The sequence below is a fragment of the Pyrgilauda ruficollis genome, unplaced genomic scaffold (assembly GCF_017590135.1).
Source record: "Pyrgilauda ruficollis isolate IOZ18807 unplaced genomic scaffold, ASM1759013v1 scaffold164, whole genome shotgun sequence".
Classification (NCBI taxonomy): Eukaryota; Metazoa; Chordata; class Aves; order Passeriformes; family Passeridae; genus Pyrgilauda; species Pyrgilauda ruficollis.
The window spans coordinates 1,244,893-1,265,550 of NW_024515209.1; the positions used below are offsets into that span (position 1 = coordinate 1,244,893).

General features: G+C 45.3%; 2 protein-coding genes across 3 annotated transcripts in view; one reads left to right on the forward strand and one right to left on the reverse strand.

Annotated features, from left to right (window-relative positions):
* MSH3 (mutS homolog 3) overlaps window positions 1-1,131 on the reverse strand; it is a 94,509-nt gene extending 93,378 nt beyond the window's left edge. For both annotated transcript variants that reach the window (XM_041463332.1, XM_041463331.1), the window contains exon 1: window positions 1,017-1,131. In XM_041463332.1, coding sequence (XP_041319266.1) covers window positions 1,017-1,118 — 102 coding nt within the window. In that variant the 5' untranslated portion in view covers window positions 1,119-1,131. The remainder of the gene's footprint in view (window positions 1-1,016) is intronic.
* DHFR (dihydrofolate reductase) lies at window positions 652-12,009 on the forward strand. The gene is made up of 6 exons (XM_041463333.1): window positions 652-785; window positions 1,569-1,618; window positions 3,069-3,174; window positions 4,092-4,218; window positions 10,112-10,227; window positions 11,831-12,009. Exons 1-6 carry the CDS (start codon window positions 700-702, stop codon window positions 11,916-11,918), a joined length of 573 nt encoding a protein of 190 aa, XP_041319267.1. The 5' UTR covers window positions 652-699; the 3' UTR covers window positions 11,919-12,009.
* The last annotated feature ends 8,649 nt before the right edge of the window (window positions 12,010-20,658 follow it).

A 20,658-nucleotide genomic window follows, 5' to 3' on the forward strand; every position in this document is an offset into this window, starting at 1 on the left:
AAGCAGAGCCGGGGTCTGCCCCAGCGCTGCCCCTCTGCCAGCAGTGACCGAGCTGCCGCCGGGCTGGGCGGCCCCGGCCGGGCTCTGCCCTGCCCAGGGCCGGGGCGGTGCCTGCAGGGCTGGGTCTGCTTCTGCCCTGAGCATCTCCACCAGGCTGCCAGCCACGCAGGGCTTGCGCCAACATCCTGATCTACATCCCTAAAACCTGCTAATTGCAGGAGCCCTTGACTAAGGGATGCAGCTGCTGCCTGTCCCACTGATCAGGTCCCACTTCTGGCTGATCAGGCTTCAAAGAACACAAAGACCAAACCTCAGAGAACATCCTTACTTATGAATATCTTAGCATATTCCACATTTTGCAGAACTGGAAGGCACAGGGGTTCAACACTGAAGTCCCAATGATATGGACCAACATGCTGGCCTTGCCCAGATCAGCAAACCGGTGCCAAGCTCCAGCTCCTCTGCACCAGGCACATCCTGTATCACAGAATCCTGGGATACCTGGGGCTGGAAGGGATGTCTGGAGATGACCTGGTCCCCAGCCCAGGCCAGGCAGGGTGCCCTGGGCAGTGGCACAGGACGTGTCCAGCTGGGGCTGGCACGGCTCCACACAGGGACACTCCAGGCCCTCCCTGGGCAGCTGCTCCAGGCCTCTGCCCGGCCCCGGCGCGGCGCGGAGAGGAGCGGAGCGGAGCGGCCATGGCGCGCTCGCTCAACTCCATCGTGGCCGTCAGCCAGAACATGGGCATCGGCAAGGACGGGCGGCTGCCCTGGCCGCCGCTCAGGTACCGCGGGCCGACGCCGCTGGTGGCCTCCCCTGGACCCTCTCCAGCAGCTCCGTGTCCTTCCTGCCAGGCTGCTCCCCGACTACCAGGTACCAGCGCCCACACAGATCGTACAGCCGGGACCCGGCAGCCTGTCCCGCAGTGTCCGTGCCCCGCTCAGGGATTCCGGGATGGATACCGGGATGGATACCGGGACAGCGGGCCGTGCCCGCCCCGCCCCACCCTGCGCACCGTGTAGCGGGGCCCGCACTCGCCGCTGCTCGCCGCCGCCCCGAAGAACCTGCTCAGCACCGGCTGCCCCGCGGCCCCGCCGCCGCGCCGGCCCCGCGGCATGGCCGGGCCCCGCCGCGGCCCGACGCCGCTGCGCCCCCCGCCGGCACTACAGCCCCCAGCGTGCCCCGCGCCGCGCGGCAGCAGGCGCGCGCGGCCGGGCCGCGCGGGGCGCGCTGGGAGCTGTAGTGTTCGAGGGGATGCTCCGTGAGGCGGGAAAGCGGCGGCGTGGCGGGAGCGCGGCTGTGGGGATGTTTTTTGCGTGGGTTCTCTCTCTTGCCGTGGCCGCAGGTTATCGCTCATGCGAGCACAGCTGTGGGACAAAGGTCCCTCCTCGGCTGTGGCATCGGCCCAGTTCTGTCCCACAGCCCCTCGCCGGGCTCCTGCAACATTCCCATCACGTGTGGGGATTTTTCGTTGAAATTGGAGAACTTGTAAAAAATTAAAAAAAAAAAAAAATTAGAGAAGTTATTCTTAAGACACGTTGTAACGCAGTTCGTGCTTCCCCGGCAGGAATGAGTACAAGTACTTCCAGAGAATGACGAGCACGTCCCGTGTGGAAGGTAACGTGTGGGTGAGGGCACCCGGAACTCGGGATTCCGCATTTCCCTGCCTGCCCTCACAAGTATTTCAAGTATTTCCCACCTGTATTTCAGCCCTTTGCAATCGCTCGGGGTAGATGAGGAAAGAAGACGAGGCAGGTATTTCCGAGCAATGCAGGTGATCTCTTAGGGAGCAATTTTCAAGTCCTTCTTCCTTCAGAATGGCAAACTTCATATAAAGTTTACCTAACAAGTCTTTACGCGAAACTCCAAGTTAAAATGGGAGGGTTTTCACAAGCTGCCTAATTAGCAGAGGTGGTTTGTTTTTCTCAGTCGGCGTTAGCTTATCTAACTTGTTTGCTGTGGCTCAGCCTTGGCCATTCGATCCACCCCTCTGACCCTTGTGACAGTAATTTTGCCGAGTTTTCTGAGTGCTGAGCCAAATCCATGCACCAGAAAGTCCAAACTATGGAGCAGAAATACTGCAGTTGTTTGTCACTTTTCCATGGTGTGCTTAGGGTTTTTTTAATGCTGTTAAAACTCACTCGTTTGATAAAAACTCACTTCTGGTCAGCTTCATATATTGCCTTGTTTTGATTAGGTGCCTTACTCCATTTTCTACCTTCAAACTCTGTTTTGGTTAGGCCACTTACTCAATTTTCTGAATCGAATGTCTGTTCCATAATCCACAAGGAATGTCTAATCTCATTTTGAAACAGTTCTGAGTAAAAGACTTTACATACTTTCAGAAGACCCGATTCAGCCCTTTGCAACCCTGTATGTACTAAAAAAGGGCAGAACACAACTGGCAGTTCTAAGTCTTTTTAGATGTCTGCAAGTTGCATCTCACCTGGCAGGAGTAAGCTGTGATCAAGAAAAAAGATGTTTGAAATATAATTACAAAGAAACATTTTGCTCTGTCCTGCCTGCAGATCTCTTGATGAGCTGTGATCTCAGATGCTAGGCAGGTAAAGTGCTTCATAACCAGACTTCTTAATAGATTATGCTGCCATAAATCTTCACACCAGGTCACCTTTGCCTCTGTTGTGTCTCAGCCTGGAAACAACGTGGAAATAGTGATCATGTTGGCATTGTGGGGTTTTTTCTCTTGATAAAAAGAGAAAACTTTTTAAAAGGTTTTTAAAAAGGAACTCCTTTTCCTCATAAAGAGGAACATTCATTTCCTTAAGAGATTTGCATATGAGAGGTAATCAGGATATGAATGCTTGGGTTTGGTCAGAAATTATATTTATGTGTGAACGTTAGAGTGTGATTGATCACCTGTAGCACCTTGGCTTTAGATTTAATTTGACTGGTTCTCCTAGAAATTGTGGTGGGTTTGTAAATCAGTTCTCATTTGAGAACTGGGGCCTGAGCTTGTGCTTTTGCTAACTGCTGCAGAGGGGCTTGGAAAGGCAGGGGAAGTCCATCAGTGCCTCTAAACAATTCAAATCAATTCTCTCCTGCTCAGGTAAACAGAATGCAGTGATAATGGGTAAAAAAACGTGGTTCTCCATTCCTGAGAAGAACCGCCCTTTAAAAGACAGGATTAATATTGTGCTCAGCAGGGAGCTCAAGTAAGTATGATAAATAAGGACCCTGTAAAAGAAATAAAAACCTGCACCAAAAATGTCTGGTGTGTTACAACATACAGTAGTTCCAAATGTACCATTTTTGATACCTGTTTAGAAAGCATTTCTGCTGTTGGTTCTGAGTGTTATGACTACTTTACTCTGAATTTTTAATTATTTAGAATTCATTCACAAGGTGATTGTCATTACTTTGCATCGTGAGTACTACTTTTAGCTCACAAACCATTTGACAATTTTCAATAGTGTTTGTGACTCGTGTATTTAACTGTATTTCTCCAGTTCCTGCTTACACTGGTGGCCCCTAAGTCCATTTTTTGAAATTCATTTTTGTTAGGATTTGTGGATGAATGATCCTTTTTCAGAACTTCTTGAATGCACGACCCACAGTCACGCAAATAGTTTTAAATGGAAATATCCACTTGTAGTGCTTTATTGCTTTGGAGGATGTTGGTAGATTTGCAGGTGATTATGTGAGAATATTGGCTTTTCAGCTGGTTTTGTTGAATGAAATATTAATGTTCTGAAATTCAAGTCAAAATCTACATTTTATTTCTTGATTATCCTGTATTTAATGATCTATGTTTAATTTATAGATTGTGTCTTTATCTTCTAGATATGTAAATTTCTCAGTTACTCTTTTTCAGAAACACATTGTGAAATTCCAGACTCTTAATTTATATTGCCTTCTAAATTACAGTTAAGCTGTGATCTGTTGAACAATCCTACAGTCAGATGAGACTTCTAACATAATTTGGCAATAACAGGCACTTCAAAATAATTAACTGACGAGCTGCATGTAGTTATTTGTTAATTCAGCAAAGCACATTTTGTGTCTAGAGTGTGTTGATGATCATGATGAATTGTCCTTGATTTATTTAGTAATAGAGCTTTGCTTTTTCTAGGGAAACCCCGAAAGGAGCACATTATCTTTCCAAAAGTCTGGATGATGCTCTAGCTCTTTTGGATTCACCAGAGTTAAAAAGCAAAGTAGACATGGTTTGGATCGTGGGAGGCACTTCAGTGTACAAGGTACATTTAGCCTCCTCCTAAATTACTAATTTTCTGTGATGGGATGAGGATGAAGCTCCTATTACTGCTGCTTTAGGAGGTGCTTCCCCTTCATATTACCAGCAAACTGCAGTGATTGCAACAGAACAGGTCTCAGAGAGTGGGATCTCAGCTCTCAAGTTCAGAATACCTGTCTAGAAACTGAACATTGCTCTTGCCAGTGGGCCAGTGTCACACTGTTGTTGTGCTTTTGAGAGCTTTTCATAAGTACCTAAATTGCTGGATTCTTCAGAACAAGCCCGTATTGTTATGTTTATTTTACTGAGCCCATGTTTTTGTATTTATTTTACTGAGATTGCTGACTGACCCTGCAATGGGTTTGAAAAGAAAAAAAAGGAAAAGTGCTCCAGCTTTTTTAGCCAGAGTATGACGCTTTGTACATGTAAATGGGGAAGAAAATAGGATTTAGAGAGAGCTGACAGGTCATGGTGTCAGCAAAAACAAGAGATAACCATACAACAAAAGGTCGCACTCACTCTGCTTTCCCATCCAGCAGTGTTCCTAGTGCTCCCACTCCCTGGGTCAAGAATTGTAAAGCAAATTCTGTTTAACAGTAAAAGGAGCAGTGCTGCTGTGCTGTAGTCATTTCAGACTTGCTGGGAGGTGCACTGCAGGTGTTGGGCACTCGGACGTGAGATGTGTGATGGCAGTGCCATAATGCACCTGGTGGGAGATCAGGGCTGATACTGTGCCCTGTGCACGGGGTAGGAAAATGCGTTTTTCTGGTGCCCTTACACTTTGTGCTCTTCCTGAATCTCTCCTCTGTGTCTGAGGAAATGCATCTTTCACAGTAGAAGCAGTGAAGTAGATTGCTAAGATTGCAAGAAGATGAGGCACCCATGGTTCCTCATGGTGAAGTCCCCCATGTGTTGCATGTGCAAACACATTCAGCCTGTAATCAGATGTTATCCTACAGTAGAAATATCCTTGGCTCTCTGCCGTGACAGTGCCTGTGCCATGAAGAGGGTTTCTGGAGAGACCTTCTCCTCACAGAGGGCAGAGCCAGAGCCAGCTGTGAGCAGCAGCATTTGCACCTTCCCTACCACAGGCTCAGCTCTAAAGAGTTATTGTTTCTGCTGCTTCTTCCAAGAGCATCTGTCTTGAAGGCTTCCGGTATTTGGAAGAAAAGAATGCCTTTTTTTAGACCATTACTCACCAATACTGACATTACAAATTGGCAGTTTTGATAGAGAATAAATTGGAATGTACTGCTTGTGCTGATCAGTACAAGGGAATGTGTAAAGTAATAGGAGACCTGGTTACCCTGGACGTGGACAAGCATTGAGAGAGATGGGAATGTCCATTGTGGAGAAGGGAAGGCTCCAGGGAGAGCTCAGAGCCCCTTCCATGCCTAGAGGGGCTCCAGGAGAGCTGGAGAGGGACTGGGGACAAGGATGGAGGGACAGCACACAGGGAATGGCTCCCACTGCCAGAGGACAGGGCTGGCTGGGAGCTTGGCAATGGGGAATTGTTCCCTGGCAGGGTGGGCAGGGCTGGCACAGGGTGCCCAGAGCAGCTGGGGCTGCCCCTGGATCCCTGGCAGTGCCCAAGGCCAGGCTGGACACTGGGGCTGGAGCAGCCTGGGACAGTGGGAGGTGTCCCTGCCCATGGAACAGGATGAGCTTTAAGGTTCTGTCCAACCCAAACCCTTTTGTGGTTCTAAAATTTGACCTGTTTCCTCCCTTTCAATCATCTACTCAAGACAGCTTTGCCATTGCCAGAGAACCATTGCCATTGCCTCCAGAGCCCACGTGGTTATTTCAGACAGAGGCTTATAGTCCTGTGGAGCCTTTTAGCACAGCTCCTAGCCTTAGCACTGGATCATCAGTTAATCAGTTTGCCTTGGGGGGCTCCATCTTGATCAGGGCTGTTGTCACCAAGCTCTGGGAATGATCCTGCAGGCCTGTTTCTGTAGATGGTGTGAGCAGGGAGTGTGCCATGACCTTCCAGGCCTTTGCTGATTTTTGTTTCCCACACCCCTGGGGGTGCCCTGGGCTATTGAGGATGTCTGGGCACCTGCCCTGCTGTGCCCTCAGCTTGGCCCACACACCAAGCTGGGGCACCAGCCAGACCTGCCCCCATCCAGGGAGCTGGGCCAAGGTGCAGCAGCTGCCCTGCTGTGTGAGTGCACGTTTGGGACACAGGTGTCCAGTCAGTCTCAGCTACAGGTGGCTGAGGTGCCCTCTCCAGCCTTTAGGAACTGAGGCAAGCCAAGGTGCAGCAGCATGTGCTCCAGATGCCATTTTGGGACAGGATGCCGCCTGCCAGGAGTGGGATGGAGGCAGGTGTTTGCTGCTGTTCACATCCTTTTCCTCCTCAGACTGCAGAAGAGGGAGAGCCAAATCTGTGAACATTTGTAAGGACACAGAGCATCCCTCTGTTGGTTCTGGCCATCTCTTCCACTGCCCCTTGGTTCCAGGACACAGTTCTCTCCAGGCTGTGGGAGGATTGGCATCAGCTGCCTCAGGCTCTCTGTGAGCTGTGGTGGCCATCCAAGCCCTTGTGTAGGTCACACTGATGCTGTGCTCACACACTCTAGGAAAACCTACCTGACCTCTGCAGCAGGGAAAGGGAGAGCAGTGGGGACAGGGAGAGGCTGGGTGGAGTGTTGGTATTGGCAAGCGAGAGCAGGAAGGATTGAAAACAGCTCCATCAGTTCAGTGAGGGTTCAGAAGAACTCATGTGGGTGTCATCTTCTTGAATTTGACTGGACACTGATCCCTCATCAGGTCTGTTATCTCCTAATGTAGCCACAGGGCAGTAGCAATGCCCCCAGGAAAGCTTTTGGGCTTCTGACAGCACAGACTTACCGGTTCATTTGCTTGGATATTAGTGCAGTGCCATCCCCTGTGAATGTTCTGGATCTCCTGAGCTCCAGGAGGAGGTGGGGTTGCTGTTGTCTGCCTGGATGAGCAAGGAGGAGCCCAGCAGGGGGTTACAGCAGTAATGAAGCTGTTACACATCATGGCAGGCACTCTGTGATTTTGTGTGAGCACTTGGCATTTGGAAGGCTGTCTGCTGGCTTGTGAGTTCTTCTTGTGTGCTGGGAGCCTGTGGTGCTGGCCCTGGAGTCCCTCACAGCTCTTAGAGCTCATCAGATGTACTGAGCTTCTGGCTCAGTTTCATCCCCAAGACATTTCATTCATGAATATCAAACCTGCTCCCACATACAGCTCAAGCATGGTGAGTGGGGACAGTTGGAAGATTCATTAACAGGTGAGCAGTGATCTTGGAAGTCTCTTCCAGCCTTCTACGATTCTACAATTCTCCACCAGCCTTCCCCATTCTACAATGGTGATTTCCAGACCAGGTTTCTGTTCTAAGACACTGCTGCACCTGTGTGGAGGTATTGTCTCTTGAGAGCTTCAGGTCTTGGCCTTGACTCTGAAAAATAGTGCTCTCTGGACATCCTGGGGGGTCAGAGGCCCAAACAAAAGTTCAGGCTGGAAAGGGCTTGAAGGCTCATGTCATTCCAAACCTCTTGTGATGATCTGGGAAGCCTTCCACTAGATCAGGTTACTCTGAGTCCACTCAGTATAAGTTGTATCAGTCTCTTTTAACTACATTTAAACTGTGTGGTTTAGATGGGTCAAAAACAACATTGAGGTTTTGCTAGGAATAGGACCTCTAAGTCCATCACATCCTTAAATATTAAATAGGATGTTACAAAACACAAAACCAACAACAAAAAAAAAAAAAAACCAAACCATACGCATACAAATCCACAAAAACCAACAGACCCAGGTGTCAACTTCCTTATGTTTATGGTGTGGTTTCATGATGTGTGAAGTGAGTCCATCACCATTCCACCAGCTCAGCTCTGTGCCTCCTCTAATTTCGGTCCCAAAAAAAGGGTGAAACCAATGGAGTGGGCTGGACAGGGCAAGACTGAATTGAGTATCAGTGAGGACCTACTTTATTCCTTGTGGGAATAAAGCATTATGACAAAACTCTTTAGCCACCCTGCCATGTCCTCAGCAGTATTTCACTGAGGCAGTGTCAGAGTCCAGGCCTCCCTGAACAGACTCCTTTGGAGGCTCCAGCTGTGGAAGGTTTTGTGTTTGATACAAAATCTGCTTATCTGAGGTTTTCTGAAGTTGCCTCTGGAGAACAGGGGGGGGGCCAGGTGTTCCCAAGGGAACAGGAGCTGTCCCCATGGGCAGTAGTTGGAGTGGCAGGGCTCAGGGTGGTGGGACAGGTCCATGGGGCAGGGTCTGGCCCCATGACCATAACCAGGTGAGGCATAGCCTGGGGGTGACCGGGCTGGGGCTGGGGCTGGGTCAGGATGGCAGCCAGTGGCTGATTTAAGTGTGTGCTGAAATCTCAAAGCAGGAGAAAGTTGCCCTGAACAGAGCAGAGGAAGTGGAGAAGTGTTTGTCCTTGCCCCTTGCATGCTCACTGCCAGGCACTGGGCACTCCCTGCTGCTGAGGAGCAGTATGTGGCCCAAAACCAGCCTGTTGCTCTTCCCCAAACTCTTTTCTGTTTGCTGTTTACTGTTCGTGGGCCACCTACACACACAGGCCTCCAGAGCCTGGAGGCAAACTGAGGAAGCATCTGCACTTCTTCTATGAGTGTGGGGACAGTGACACAGCTGGCTGGTTCATTCAGCTAATGAAACCATTTCCCTAGAACAGAGGTCACCATCTGGTCTCCCTGGATTAAATTTAACTTCCTTTGCACCGCCTGTGGTCGGTCCCTGCCTGTGCTCCTCCCTGGCCTGTTGTGGTGGTAGAGAGTTCTTGATAAAGCTGGATTCCCACAGGGTTGGATAGAAAGTTGGTTTGTTCTTCTGCTACAAAGCAGAAGTGTCTCTGTTAACAGAACACGTTTTTATTTGTGAAGCACATTATTATTCTGTCATTTTGCAAGTGTGACTCTTCTTACCCCCCTGTCCCTAAACAAAGAAAAATACTAGTGTTTGTGTACAAACTGCATGGACACCAGTTCAGTGCTGTTCGATGCTTGTGTGCTGTGACTTACCTCTTTCATTTCTAACTGTTCTCTAGTAGAGCAGCTTTTCTACAAATTAGCCTCTCAGCAGTGGTTAATTAATTTTATTGGATTCCATTTGTTATTACTTGGTTCCTGTGCTTGTTGAAGTACTACCTAATAGCCTGCTGCATGGTGAGTCACCTTCCACAAAAAGCATTGCTCGTTGCCAGTTTAAGCGAAAGAGAGGAGCAGCTACAAGCTTTTCAAAAATGTATTGTAACCAGCCCTAGCGTAGCTTTCCATGGGTTATTCTAATGCCCACAAGGTCTGGAAGAGCTGCCGTTTCTCAGTCTCACAACAAAATGTATATTCCTTACTCCTGAATTTGTTGGTGAGAACCTCACCTAACAAACATTATCTTGGAACATTTTCATCCAAGGACCTTGGAAATGTAAAAGCTTTCAGCACATGTTACCATTTTGCCACAATCCAGAGATCCAACTTGGAAGTTAAACTAAGGGGTAGATTGATGTCTGGAATTCCAAAAATACAGCACAAATCCCTCACAGTGATATTAAGTATCAGAACAAATTACTTTGAGGTGTGGGCATCTCTCACCACTTAAACCTTCCTGTCTCCCAAAGAGGTGTGATTCAGAAATTGCTTGTTGCTACTGGGCCTGCTGTTCCTTTCTTCTCACAGGGCCATTCAAATTTTGTTCTTAACTTCTGCCAGATACCCCAGGCTCTGAGAATAGGTATTGCTGCCACTTACCTGTGGAACTGACACAGGGTGAAATTATCCCTTTAGAAAGTGCTCTTCAGCAGAGTCTAAAAGAGGAGATTCAGAGTGTAATTTTCATGGCTTTGCTGAAAGCCTGTGATACATAAAATTGTGACTGAATTTGTGTTGTTTCTAAAGGCAGCAATGGAGAAGCCAATTCATCATCGATTGTTTGTGACAAGAATCTTGAAAGAATTTGAAAGTGACACATTTTTTCCAGAAATTGATCATAAAGACTACAAGCTTCTAACAGAGTAAGTACCAAAATGAGGCTTGTCTTCAGAATAATCTAATTTGAATGTTTTAAGGGTTATGTTAAGGCCATGTTGGTTTCAGTTTGAGGTGAATTTTTTCCCAGAGTCATACTTCACTCACAACCTGGAATGGCACCACACTTTGCACAGATTTTCTTGGAACTTGCTGTGTTCTTCAACTTTCCTACGGTCTTCACAGTAAAGAATTGTCTATGTCAGTTTGCTGCAAAAGTAGCTTTTTCTTATTGTTTCCTGGTTTAGAATTACTCAAATATTTACTAAGCTTTGTAACTCTCAGTATGTTGTTAGTAAATAGTATTTGGTGTCTGAATGTCTTTGATTAATTGCCAGAGACAAATTAAATTGACTTGAATGGAGAGGCTTGAGCTTTATGGATTTCTAAGGTTATTCCTTCCCTCTTGAAAAAATTGCTTCTTCCTAACAAACATAGTAGGAAAAGGTGTACAAAAACTTACAGTTTCTGCCATTCACTGTGGTTTCTTGTATATTATCCTTGTCATATTCCAGTTGTGATTTTATGTCCTCTGCAACAAGATTACATTCAACAGGCACTGAGGAGCAGCAAAAATTCAGGCACCTGCCTCAAGAACCAGGGAGGACCAGACCTATTCTCCTCCTGCTGCTCCTGTTTTGGCTCTCAGCTGGTTACAGACCAGCAGTGGAAGAAATAGAAAGCATGAGGAGTGAAGCTCTCCTCGGGGGGCACAGGAATGGATTAGCACGGCTCTGGGGGAGGATAGGCAGGGGCAGGGAAGAGGGATGCAGGACAGACAAGGTGGGTGGGGAGGATGAGTCACCTTCTCCAACTCCAGTATATTGTGAACTACTCTGCTCATTTGAGTGTCCTGAGATCTGACCCAGTGCTCCCTCTTGGCTGTTCCTAGCTATACGTTGTTTTTGGCCAATGTACTGAAATGAACATTGGTGTTAGAACATGATTTTGTAAAATAACGGGTAATTTCCTCACTGAAGTGGAAACCTGATGATGCCAAACCTTACCAAATAAATTTAAAATGTATCTCTCCCTCAAAGTCAGTATTACTCATACAAAATCCTTCTTCTTTCATGAGGAGATGAAAAGATTTTTTTGAAAGCGTCTGTTAATAAGAAGTGGTTTAGAAAACCTGGAATATAGAAGAACTCTTTCTATGGTAGCAGTCACCTGTTTAGTAATCTCTTGCAGACTTGTAAAAAGCCTTGTCCTTAGCATTTCCTCTAGACCAACCTAGGAAAAGCAGGGCAAGGAAAAAAACCAGTGTTCCATAATCTCTTCTTCCTTAGTTGATATTTTGAATAACATATTGGAGGCTTTAATAAAAATGTTGGGTATTTCTTTAAGCCAAAAATAGGGGTGTTGTTTTGTGTCAGAGTATGCTTTCTTGATCTAAAAGATGTGCATATAAATAATGGATAGTAGTTAATATGCGTCCTAAAAATGGTGTACCTGTTCTAAAAGACAGTGTTTTCATTTTTTTTTTCCAAACATCTTGCTTTTCTAGTTGATTGGATAAATTACAGGTGAATCATAATGATACTCTTACCTGCTTTTTGGCTTTTGCTTTTTCTTCTCCTCTCTCCCTAGGTACCCAGGTGTCCCTGCTGATGTCCAAGAAGAGAATGGTATCCAGTACAAATTTGAAGTGTATGAAAAAACTGTTGTGGCGCAATAAGGGAGGCATTTTGTACTTCAGTGTAAGGGCAGGTATTTGAAACCATGAAGTTTTACTGAGTGTAAAGATACATTAAAATTTTGAAGAAAATCATGCCTGATGGTAAAATACCTCAGTAGTGAATGGTTCCAAAAAGCACACCCCACACTTTGAAGACACACCCTGCAGAAGGGAGTCTGAGGAATTGCACAACAAAGGTTGCAGGAGACCTTTCACTGATCTTAGAATCCGACAATTCCATGGATAAGGAAGGGCATTACACTGTGTCAGAGCTTTTCTACTGAAACAAAGGGTTTTAGTGTCTCTCTCCTTGTTCAAAACGTGCAGCACTGAGAAAGCACCAGTCCTCCAAGTGTGACTGGGATGTTGTATACATTTATAACAGCCTTTAAAATGTGTTGGTGTAGGGGTAAAGGTAAGCAGGCCCAGCAGGGAAAGGGGGATCAGGGAGTCTCACGCAGCAGTTGAGGGGTGCACTAATCCAGGACCTGTCACTCCAGGGTGCATCCCACAGGATCACCAGTCCTGCTGCAGGTGGGCTCCTCTCCCATGGGGCCGCAGGTGCTGCCAGGAGCCTGCTGCAGCAGGGGCTGCCCACGGGGTCACAGCCTCCTTCGTGCATCTGCTGCTGTGGTGTGGGCTCCTCAGGCTCCCTGTGTCCTTTGTCTGTGCTTCTCCTGCCTGACCTGCCCTGCAGGGCTCTTCTCCTCTCCCCTCCTCTCGCCCCAGCTGTTGTTGCCCACCTTCTGGACTCTGTTGTCCCAAAGGTGCCAGTGCCACAGGTGGGCTCAGCCTTGGCCAGGGCTCTGCCCTGGAGCCAAGGGCACTGGCCCCGCGGGACACGGGGGAAGAAGCTTCCAGCAGCTTCTCACAGAAGCTCTCCCTGCAGCCCCCCTGCCTCCCACACCTGGCCACACAAGCCCAGCAAAATCTGGTAAAGAAGTTTAATATTTGCCTAGATTCACAGCTGTGTGAAAGCTTTGCTGCTCTCATAAAAAGTCACTGTGTCATTTTGACTGCAGCCACTTCAAAGTGGAAGAAAACATACATTGATTTCGTAAAAGTCTGTGTTCCTAGGTTCCTGCCAAGCATTATCAGTAAAATGCAGTTTGTTTGTCAGTGTGATATTGAATAATCTATGTGACAAATGCGGGTTATAAGCAATAGTGGAGTAGTTCTGTTTCATCTTTATTAGATACAGTTAAATACAAAAATACTAAAAATATTAAACAAACTGATATAATTTACACTGATGATCCCTTAGAATATCAGCTGTGAGCACCCCTTGAATATCCCATGGCACTTTACTACAACACCTAGTTGATAAAAAACATATTTGTTGCAGCACCTGCTCTGAGTTGTCTCAGTTTTCTCTGTGTTTCCTTTGAAACTGTAAGCACTTCCCTGTATTGATCTTCTTCTTCCATGTGTGCTGATGTTACATCAATCGATAAAAACAAGTTTATGCTTACATAATGCTGCAAGAAGTCTCCAGAGTTTTAAAATGACGGCACATTGTTGAAGGGGAGGAAAGAGACTGCTACCAGGGAGATGTCATTTGTTTTATATAAATACGAGTCACAGTGACCTGGCAAGAGAATAACCTCCCGAAAGTGTTTAAAACATACCTGTTATAGGTCAGTGTTGAAAGCTCTGACAGTTTGCAAAGTACTGTGTTTAGGACAACTGACATTTATTAAAAGTAGGAGAAAAGGCTTGATGCAATGTTGGCTGAGGCCAACATACATTAGAAACTTTGTGCCTAAGTGCCGAGATAGGGTTCACTGAGGCCAGGATGTTTTGTAGCATCATTTCAGTTTCAAAGAACTTTTAACTTGGGTGCAAAAACAAGCCTGCTGAGAACATAAGTGGTTACTCTTGATTCTTTGTGGACTCACTCAGTCCTCTCCAGATTTAACTACGTTCTTTGTCAGATACAACAACAAATTAAGTTAATTGACGTTTCGTGGAAATGTGAACTTCTGTCTCCTGCTTGAAACTTTTCAGAACATAATGCTGTTCCCTCGGTGTAGCTCTCTGCCACAAAGATCCATTTTTGTTTGGCTTGGTTTTCAGTAGAAGCACTGCATTGGGACAAGCACCTTTTGTACCACAGCTTTTCAATACGCAGAGCCCTGTTGAGAACTAGGAGAATGCATTTGACTGCAGTGAAGCTGAACCCAAAAATCACGTTCACCCCACGGACAGACAGCCCAGGCACCACTCTTTAAGTACAGCAAGGTTGAAGGCTTGCTGTCTCAGGATGGGTGGGCAGAAGGGTGTGAGCCTGTGTGCTCAGCAAGCACATGCAGACTGTTTGCTGTCGGGTGTATTGTGAGGGTGGTTACCTGGCCCCTGTTACTTGCCCAGGGTAAAAATAAGTCTCTCATACTGTGGCTTGAAGAGAAAAAAAAACCCGTGTGTTCCAAATGCGTCTTCCCCATGTTTTGTTTACTCCTGTACCTCATTGATGAATGATTCCTTGAAAAGCCATAGATTCTCATTATGTCCAGTACAGGGGAAAATGTCATGTTTTTACCCAGTTCCATGTAGCTAAGTGCAATGAACAGCATCATGAGTGACAGTGTAATTACCAATCACCAAGAAAAGTCTATACAGGTATAATTTAATCCCCCTCATTCATGCTTTACCGGGAACAAACTGTTCCAAACATATTAAAATTTTAATTTTCAAAGATAATACTAGATTTAACAAGATAGCTAAAACCAGAGGGTTTGCATAAAAAGTGAAAAACAAACATAAATGTTTTTATTGCTTGTCTATTACTCATTATCTCTTATCTGACAGTGGACAGCGATTTCCATTTGGCAGTAGAAAGCTGATGTTTTCAGTAGTGTTAGAGCCACAGTGTATTCAAGGTCAGAGCTGGGAACATTCCAACAACAAATCTCTATCGTGGACAGCAATCCGTGGAAAAGAAAGGTACACTCTGAAAAATAAGTTAGCTAATTTAGCAAATAAAATACTATTAGTATTTATACAGAAGAGCAGGGGAAAAACAGGAAGGGGAGAATGGCAATGATTATCTTATTCAGGTTATCTGAGGAGAGCACTGGTAGCACTTGATGTGACATCTTAATGGGGAACAGACAATCATGTTGGCTTCATCAGACAACAGCTAATTTACTGAGGACTTAAACCTAAACCCAAACTTCGCCTTAGTAGTTAAGAAGTTATGCTAACAGAAGAAGGTGGGAGCAGGCAGAGACAGCAGCTGACTTGGAGGGAAAGATTGTTCCTTGATCAGGATAGAAAATTAGGTGAGCAGAGGTGACAGATAAGGCGACAAAGCCTGGTGAAGTACAAAACTGGGAGATGCCTCCCTTGTTATTCAGGTGTGCATTAGCTGTCTCTGCTTGCCCTGGAGGGCTGTAGGAATAAAGCCAACCAAGTTAGGGTAAGGCTGGCTGAAAAATCTGAAGAGTCAGGTCCTGAAACAGAAGAGTGGAAGAGGAGAAAGAGAGATGAGAAGAGGAAATTGATGTTTCTTAGAAGGATTCGTGGTTTATCGTGTTAGTTTGCCCTGTAGCTATAATTACTAAGAAAACACTTTAAGAGTGCTTCGAGGTTTAGCGCCTTGAAGATGCTGTGACAAAGAATGTCATTAGAGAGGGATTTTCAGGATTTGGGCGTTTGTGTGACTGCCTTTGTCAGCCCCACAGAAATCCTCAGCTGGAGCTGTTATCCCGGGATGCCTGCTCTACACCCGGGAGCGAGAGTCCCATCCCAGAGCCTCCCGTGCCCAGGGGCTGTGGCTGTGCCCTTCCCTCGGTCCTGGGACTGCATGAGAGGAGCCTGCTCTTTTCCCTGCCTTCACTTGCTTTCAGCTGCCTCTGGGGTGATCCTGGGTTATTCTACCCTCTGCTCTCTGCAGATCGTTCTGTCTCCTTTCTGTAAAATCAAAGCAAAATTCATACAAGAAGCCTTTTGTTAGATTAATTGACATGGTTGGAAAAGATCAGCTCCTAAGCAGAGGTCTATTCTGATTACATTTTCAGGACTTTTTTTCGAGTGACTTGAACAAGAGCTTACATTGCAAAAGTTGCCTGTTCATCTCCAATTAAATTGCATGGGTTAAAGTAGATTATCTTTTCTCATACATCTTGTTTTGCTCTTTTTATCATTTAATGGTTTAGCTACAGCATTTGTATATCATCTTCAGTCCTTGAGCTGTGGTCCTCGCCATTCTGTTCCTTATCTCTTCAGTTGTCCCATTGGATTGAAAATTTACAGAAATTCAGAGAATTGGGCTGATCAAGAGAAGTAGGTATTTCAAATAGGTGTCTCTTAAGTATGTGCTTATTTCTGATTAAGTGGTGGTAAAGTGTTTTTCTTGAAATTGGGCCATATTTTTGCCTAAGTAAACAAAGCTGTAGGTATGAAATAAATATTTTATTAAGTGATGTGTGCTGTGAAGGGAAAGAAAAGATCAGGGGAAAAGTAAATACAAACTGAGAAAAAAACAGAACCTGAGAGGACAGGAAATGAGTTATACACCTTTACCTGTGGAGCTCTAAATCAATGTCTTTTCCTTCCTTGAGCAGTTCAGTTTAACACGTTCCTAAGGCCAAGCAGAGTCTTCTTCAGTAAGCAAGCCATTACTCAAAGTCATAAAATAATTTTTAAATTATGTAATTGATTTAATTGAAATGGACACATGCATGGAAAGAGAACATTTTGATGTTCATGCTTCCTTCAAATGCAGTTTTCCACACAAAACCCTGCTGGGAACACTCACATTGGTTTCGGACAGCTGTCCCAGTGGATGGATTACCAGCCCTTCACTGGAGATCCCTGCTTCACCTCAATAACTTAAAATGGATTGGGCCACTGAATTGCACTAAAGCTTGTTCAGTTGTACTAAGGAGCACTTTAGAAGCGTTTAGTCTTTTTAGTTCTGTATCAGTAGCTCATTGAACATGTCCAGAAAAGCTCCTGGAAGTGTTTTCTTGTGAAAACAGCTGGAAAAAGAGCTTCATTTCACAAGATCAAGAAGGAGATTTTAATCACTATACCTCCTCTTGTTAGATTTTCATCAAAAAGATTAAAATTTAGATCTGGTCCCATCAGTGGTCCTAGGTGGAAAACCTCATTAATGTAACACATCTAAGTTTAGAAGGAATTTTTTTTTTTTATAATTAATTTTAAATCCTTTTTTTCTCATGCCTGTTCAGTTGTTTATCAAGGCAACCCATTTGACTGGAGTTCTTTACTCACTGAGTATTTTTGTGCATATTGCTATTTCAGCCAGTCAAAATTGATTTCTTTAGTGTTGACGCTCAGTGGCTCTCATGAAATTATGGTTATCTTTCCAATGGAATCATGTAAATTCTGTTCCCTTTGTTGCAGACCAGTTTCACCTTTTTTCTGCACAATTCACTATATTTTTTTCATAGTATGTAATTCAGATTCTTTTAGAAACTGCTCCAGACATAAAAGTACAGCCAACGTTCTGCTCCAATCGAAACAACAATTTATAAACATATGTATGAGAAAGATTCTGCTCTAAGGATGTTCACAGGCTATGGGAGCTGGCAAAAGATAGTTATCCCCTGGGCCTGCTGATCTTTTGCAGGCAGGAAGGTAGCACTTGAATGTGCAGCATTGCAAAGGCTTGTGCCCGTGGAACAAGACATTTATTGCAATATATTCTCTAAAGCTGTTAGAGGGAGCCCTGCTTCCGTCACCAGCCACAATTATTCCTGCAAGTGTCACAAGTGCAGTTCCCACACACACTCAGTTTTTTAATCGAAGTACTTGGCAATAAACCACCAAACACTTCAGGGAGATTATTTATCCAGACAGAAAGCTCCATGTCCTAAATAGCTAATCAAAGCACGCGTGATGGAAACCAGGAGATACCTGGGCACTGGCATGATCAGCCTGGAGGCAGAGGGTCACACCAGAGCCTGGCGGGCCCACGGAGCCTGTTAGCAGGGACAGTGCCACGTGTGCCTCCAAATTGCCTGGGAAACAAACCAATAACATAACAAGGCACTTCTCTAGATTTTACACTGCACGCATGGGGTTTTTGTGAGACACTTCATAGCCTCCTAATTCCTTCTGTTTACTTTTGGTCATTATTTTTGAAGCACAAAATATAGCACTCCACTTCTCTCTTAGACCTCTCAACTGATGTCTCTACATCACTACCATAATCCCCTTTCAAGAATTTGAACAAGCAAGCAGCTGTGCCTGTTGCATTTAAGAGATATATTTTTAAGAGCACTGTTGTTTACAACATGAGCGCGTTCCTCTCAGCAAGCAGTCCTACTACAGTAAACATCTGCCTCTGCACCCAATGGTTTAGGATGTATTTAAGGTACCAAATTAGTATATCATAAAAATGGTTTCAGGGCTTGGGTTTTTTTTCAGTCATCCCAACTAAACCAAGTTAATTAGGCTTCTATATTTTTCCATTCATTCACCATTTTGAAAATAATTCTATGCATTAATACATAATAAAGTAGCTGAATTACTAGAACGACTTATGTTACTTTATATCATGTTCAACAATTTACACGGCAATGAGTTAATGTTTAAGTAATTACATATGTAAGCATCACAGCTCCTTCCCTTGAATGAGTTCTTGCTGGTGTAGGCTGAGGCTGGCCAGTACCAAACAGGCACGATAAAGTGTTTACAATTTCTCATGGGAAGCAAAGTCCAAAACTAGGGCAGGGGGTGAGGATGTCAGATCGAATTTAACTATTTCCATTCCTTTCCTTTTATCTTCCTATGAAGAAAGTGGAGCAGCTGACCTGGCTGATTCCCAGGATCCCAAGGACACAGGAAAGGCCCAGCTGTGGCTGATGACACGGGCCCCACAGGTGTGCCTGGACTGCCAGGTGCCAAGCCAGGGCTTTCAGCTCTGAGACCACCTTCCCAGAGCAGGGCTCCTGGGCTCCAGGCCTGCAGGGCAGTGCTGGCCTTCCTGCAACTTGCTGGCAACTGGCATCCAGAAAACTAAATGTGCCATTTTCCTGCTGCCTGCCCACATCTGGGCACGGTTTATCGGGAATCACCCACCTGGGGCCATGCTGTGATCTCAGAAATGCTCATTAGTTCATGGCCTTGACGAGCAGCACCTCGAGGGCTGAGCTCCCCTGAGTACCAGAGACATTGTCTGCTCCCAGGATCTGGTGCTGGCTAATGTCAGGTCCAGGTGGGTGAACATTTTCCTTGTGGAACATTCAGAGAAAGCTGCCAAGCAGAATTGCAATCGGGACGGAACATTGCTATAACACTGTGACCCTACAAACACTGGTCCTAGGTGAGTCCTTCCCTGAGCTGGGGAGCATTTCCCACAGGGATGAACCTGTGCAGGAATTGTGCACACCTGAGCAGGCTCTGGCTCCGTGGGTGTGTGACTGTGAATGTGCTACAGCAAATGGAGCAGGAATGTTGCTCTCTGATTCCTAAATGCACTAGATTTGTAAGTCAGGCCTGTGAGTTACTGTCATGCTTCTAGTAAATTCTACAGTCCGTTGTTAAATTCTTTAAATTAGGCTATTAATTCAGTGTATCTATGTTTAAGTGATGTTAAAATCTTTAGGCCTATAGCTGTGGTCAAGTCTGAGGCTACGTTTTGCAGGGAGATCCACTCTGAACCCTGTAACTCAGTGACAGGGTCTCCCTTATCCCTTTGCATGCTCACCTTTTCCCATTCTTACTCTTTCTCCTGTCCTCAGCCTCCACATATATGACTTTCATTTGATTTTAATTGTAGATAGATTGAATCTAGACTTTGATCTCTGCTTGAACTCTGAGTAGCAGAGTGAAGCATGCCAGTGAACTTTGTTGCACTTTCACTTTTGTGTTAAACCTGATGCGGCAATGCCTTTTCCAGTCATTCATCGAGCAACCTAAAACATCCATTTGTGACAAACATTTTTAGATAATTAAAAAATTAATATTAGAATCCTGTGACCATTAAACTTTCTCCTGGTACATATCCAGGTAGCTCAACTGCCAGTGAAGTACAGGAGAGGGTTATCAAGATGTGTCATAAAAAAATATGCCATGTGCATATGCAAACATCTTCTGTGGTTTATAATAAAATGTGTTGCCTGCTCTGGCTTTCCACTCTCCTTCACTTTTAGCAGGAACTTCTTGATACCAGTAGTTGTTTTTCTATCCAACGAAGAGTATCCATGGTGATGTTTATAAGAAAAAAATCTAATTATCTTCATAAAAGTGTTCTTCCAAGAGCTGGTTTGAAATGCGGGGTTTTTTTGGGGTTTTTTTTTTGGTCAATGATTCATGTTGGCTATCAAGCTCAACAGCACAATGCAGGCAAGGATGGAAGGAGGAATAAGAGAGGGGACATTTAGAGCTGCAAGAACTAAGAAGTGGTACTGTTTCAGCAGCAGGAGTGCTGGTATATACACAAGTGTACAGTGCCTCTCCATCTCACAGAATTAACCCAACAACAGGACTGTGAAGAGCAGTAAACTCCTCAAGAGTGGGTGCTCAGTACACACGCTTCTCCAAGGCTGCATGGCAAAGACTGGGTATTAAGAATGTGCATGAGGTAGGGGAGAAAAGAAAGCAACGATAGTTAAAATCTTACCACGAGCAAAAAAAGCCCCAGAACATCTGTGGACATTCTTCCAACTTAGTTTTTGAAAGAGAAGGTTAAAGAGTGACTGAGGAACCTGCCCTTGGACTGTTGTTTGTCTTAGTGGCTTATTCATACCATTTATCCAGCTCTTAGTCA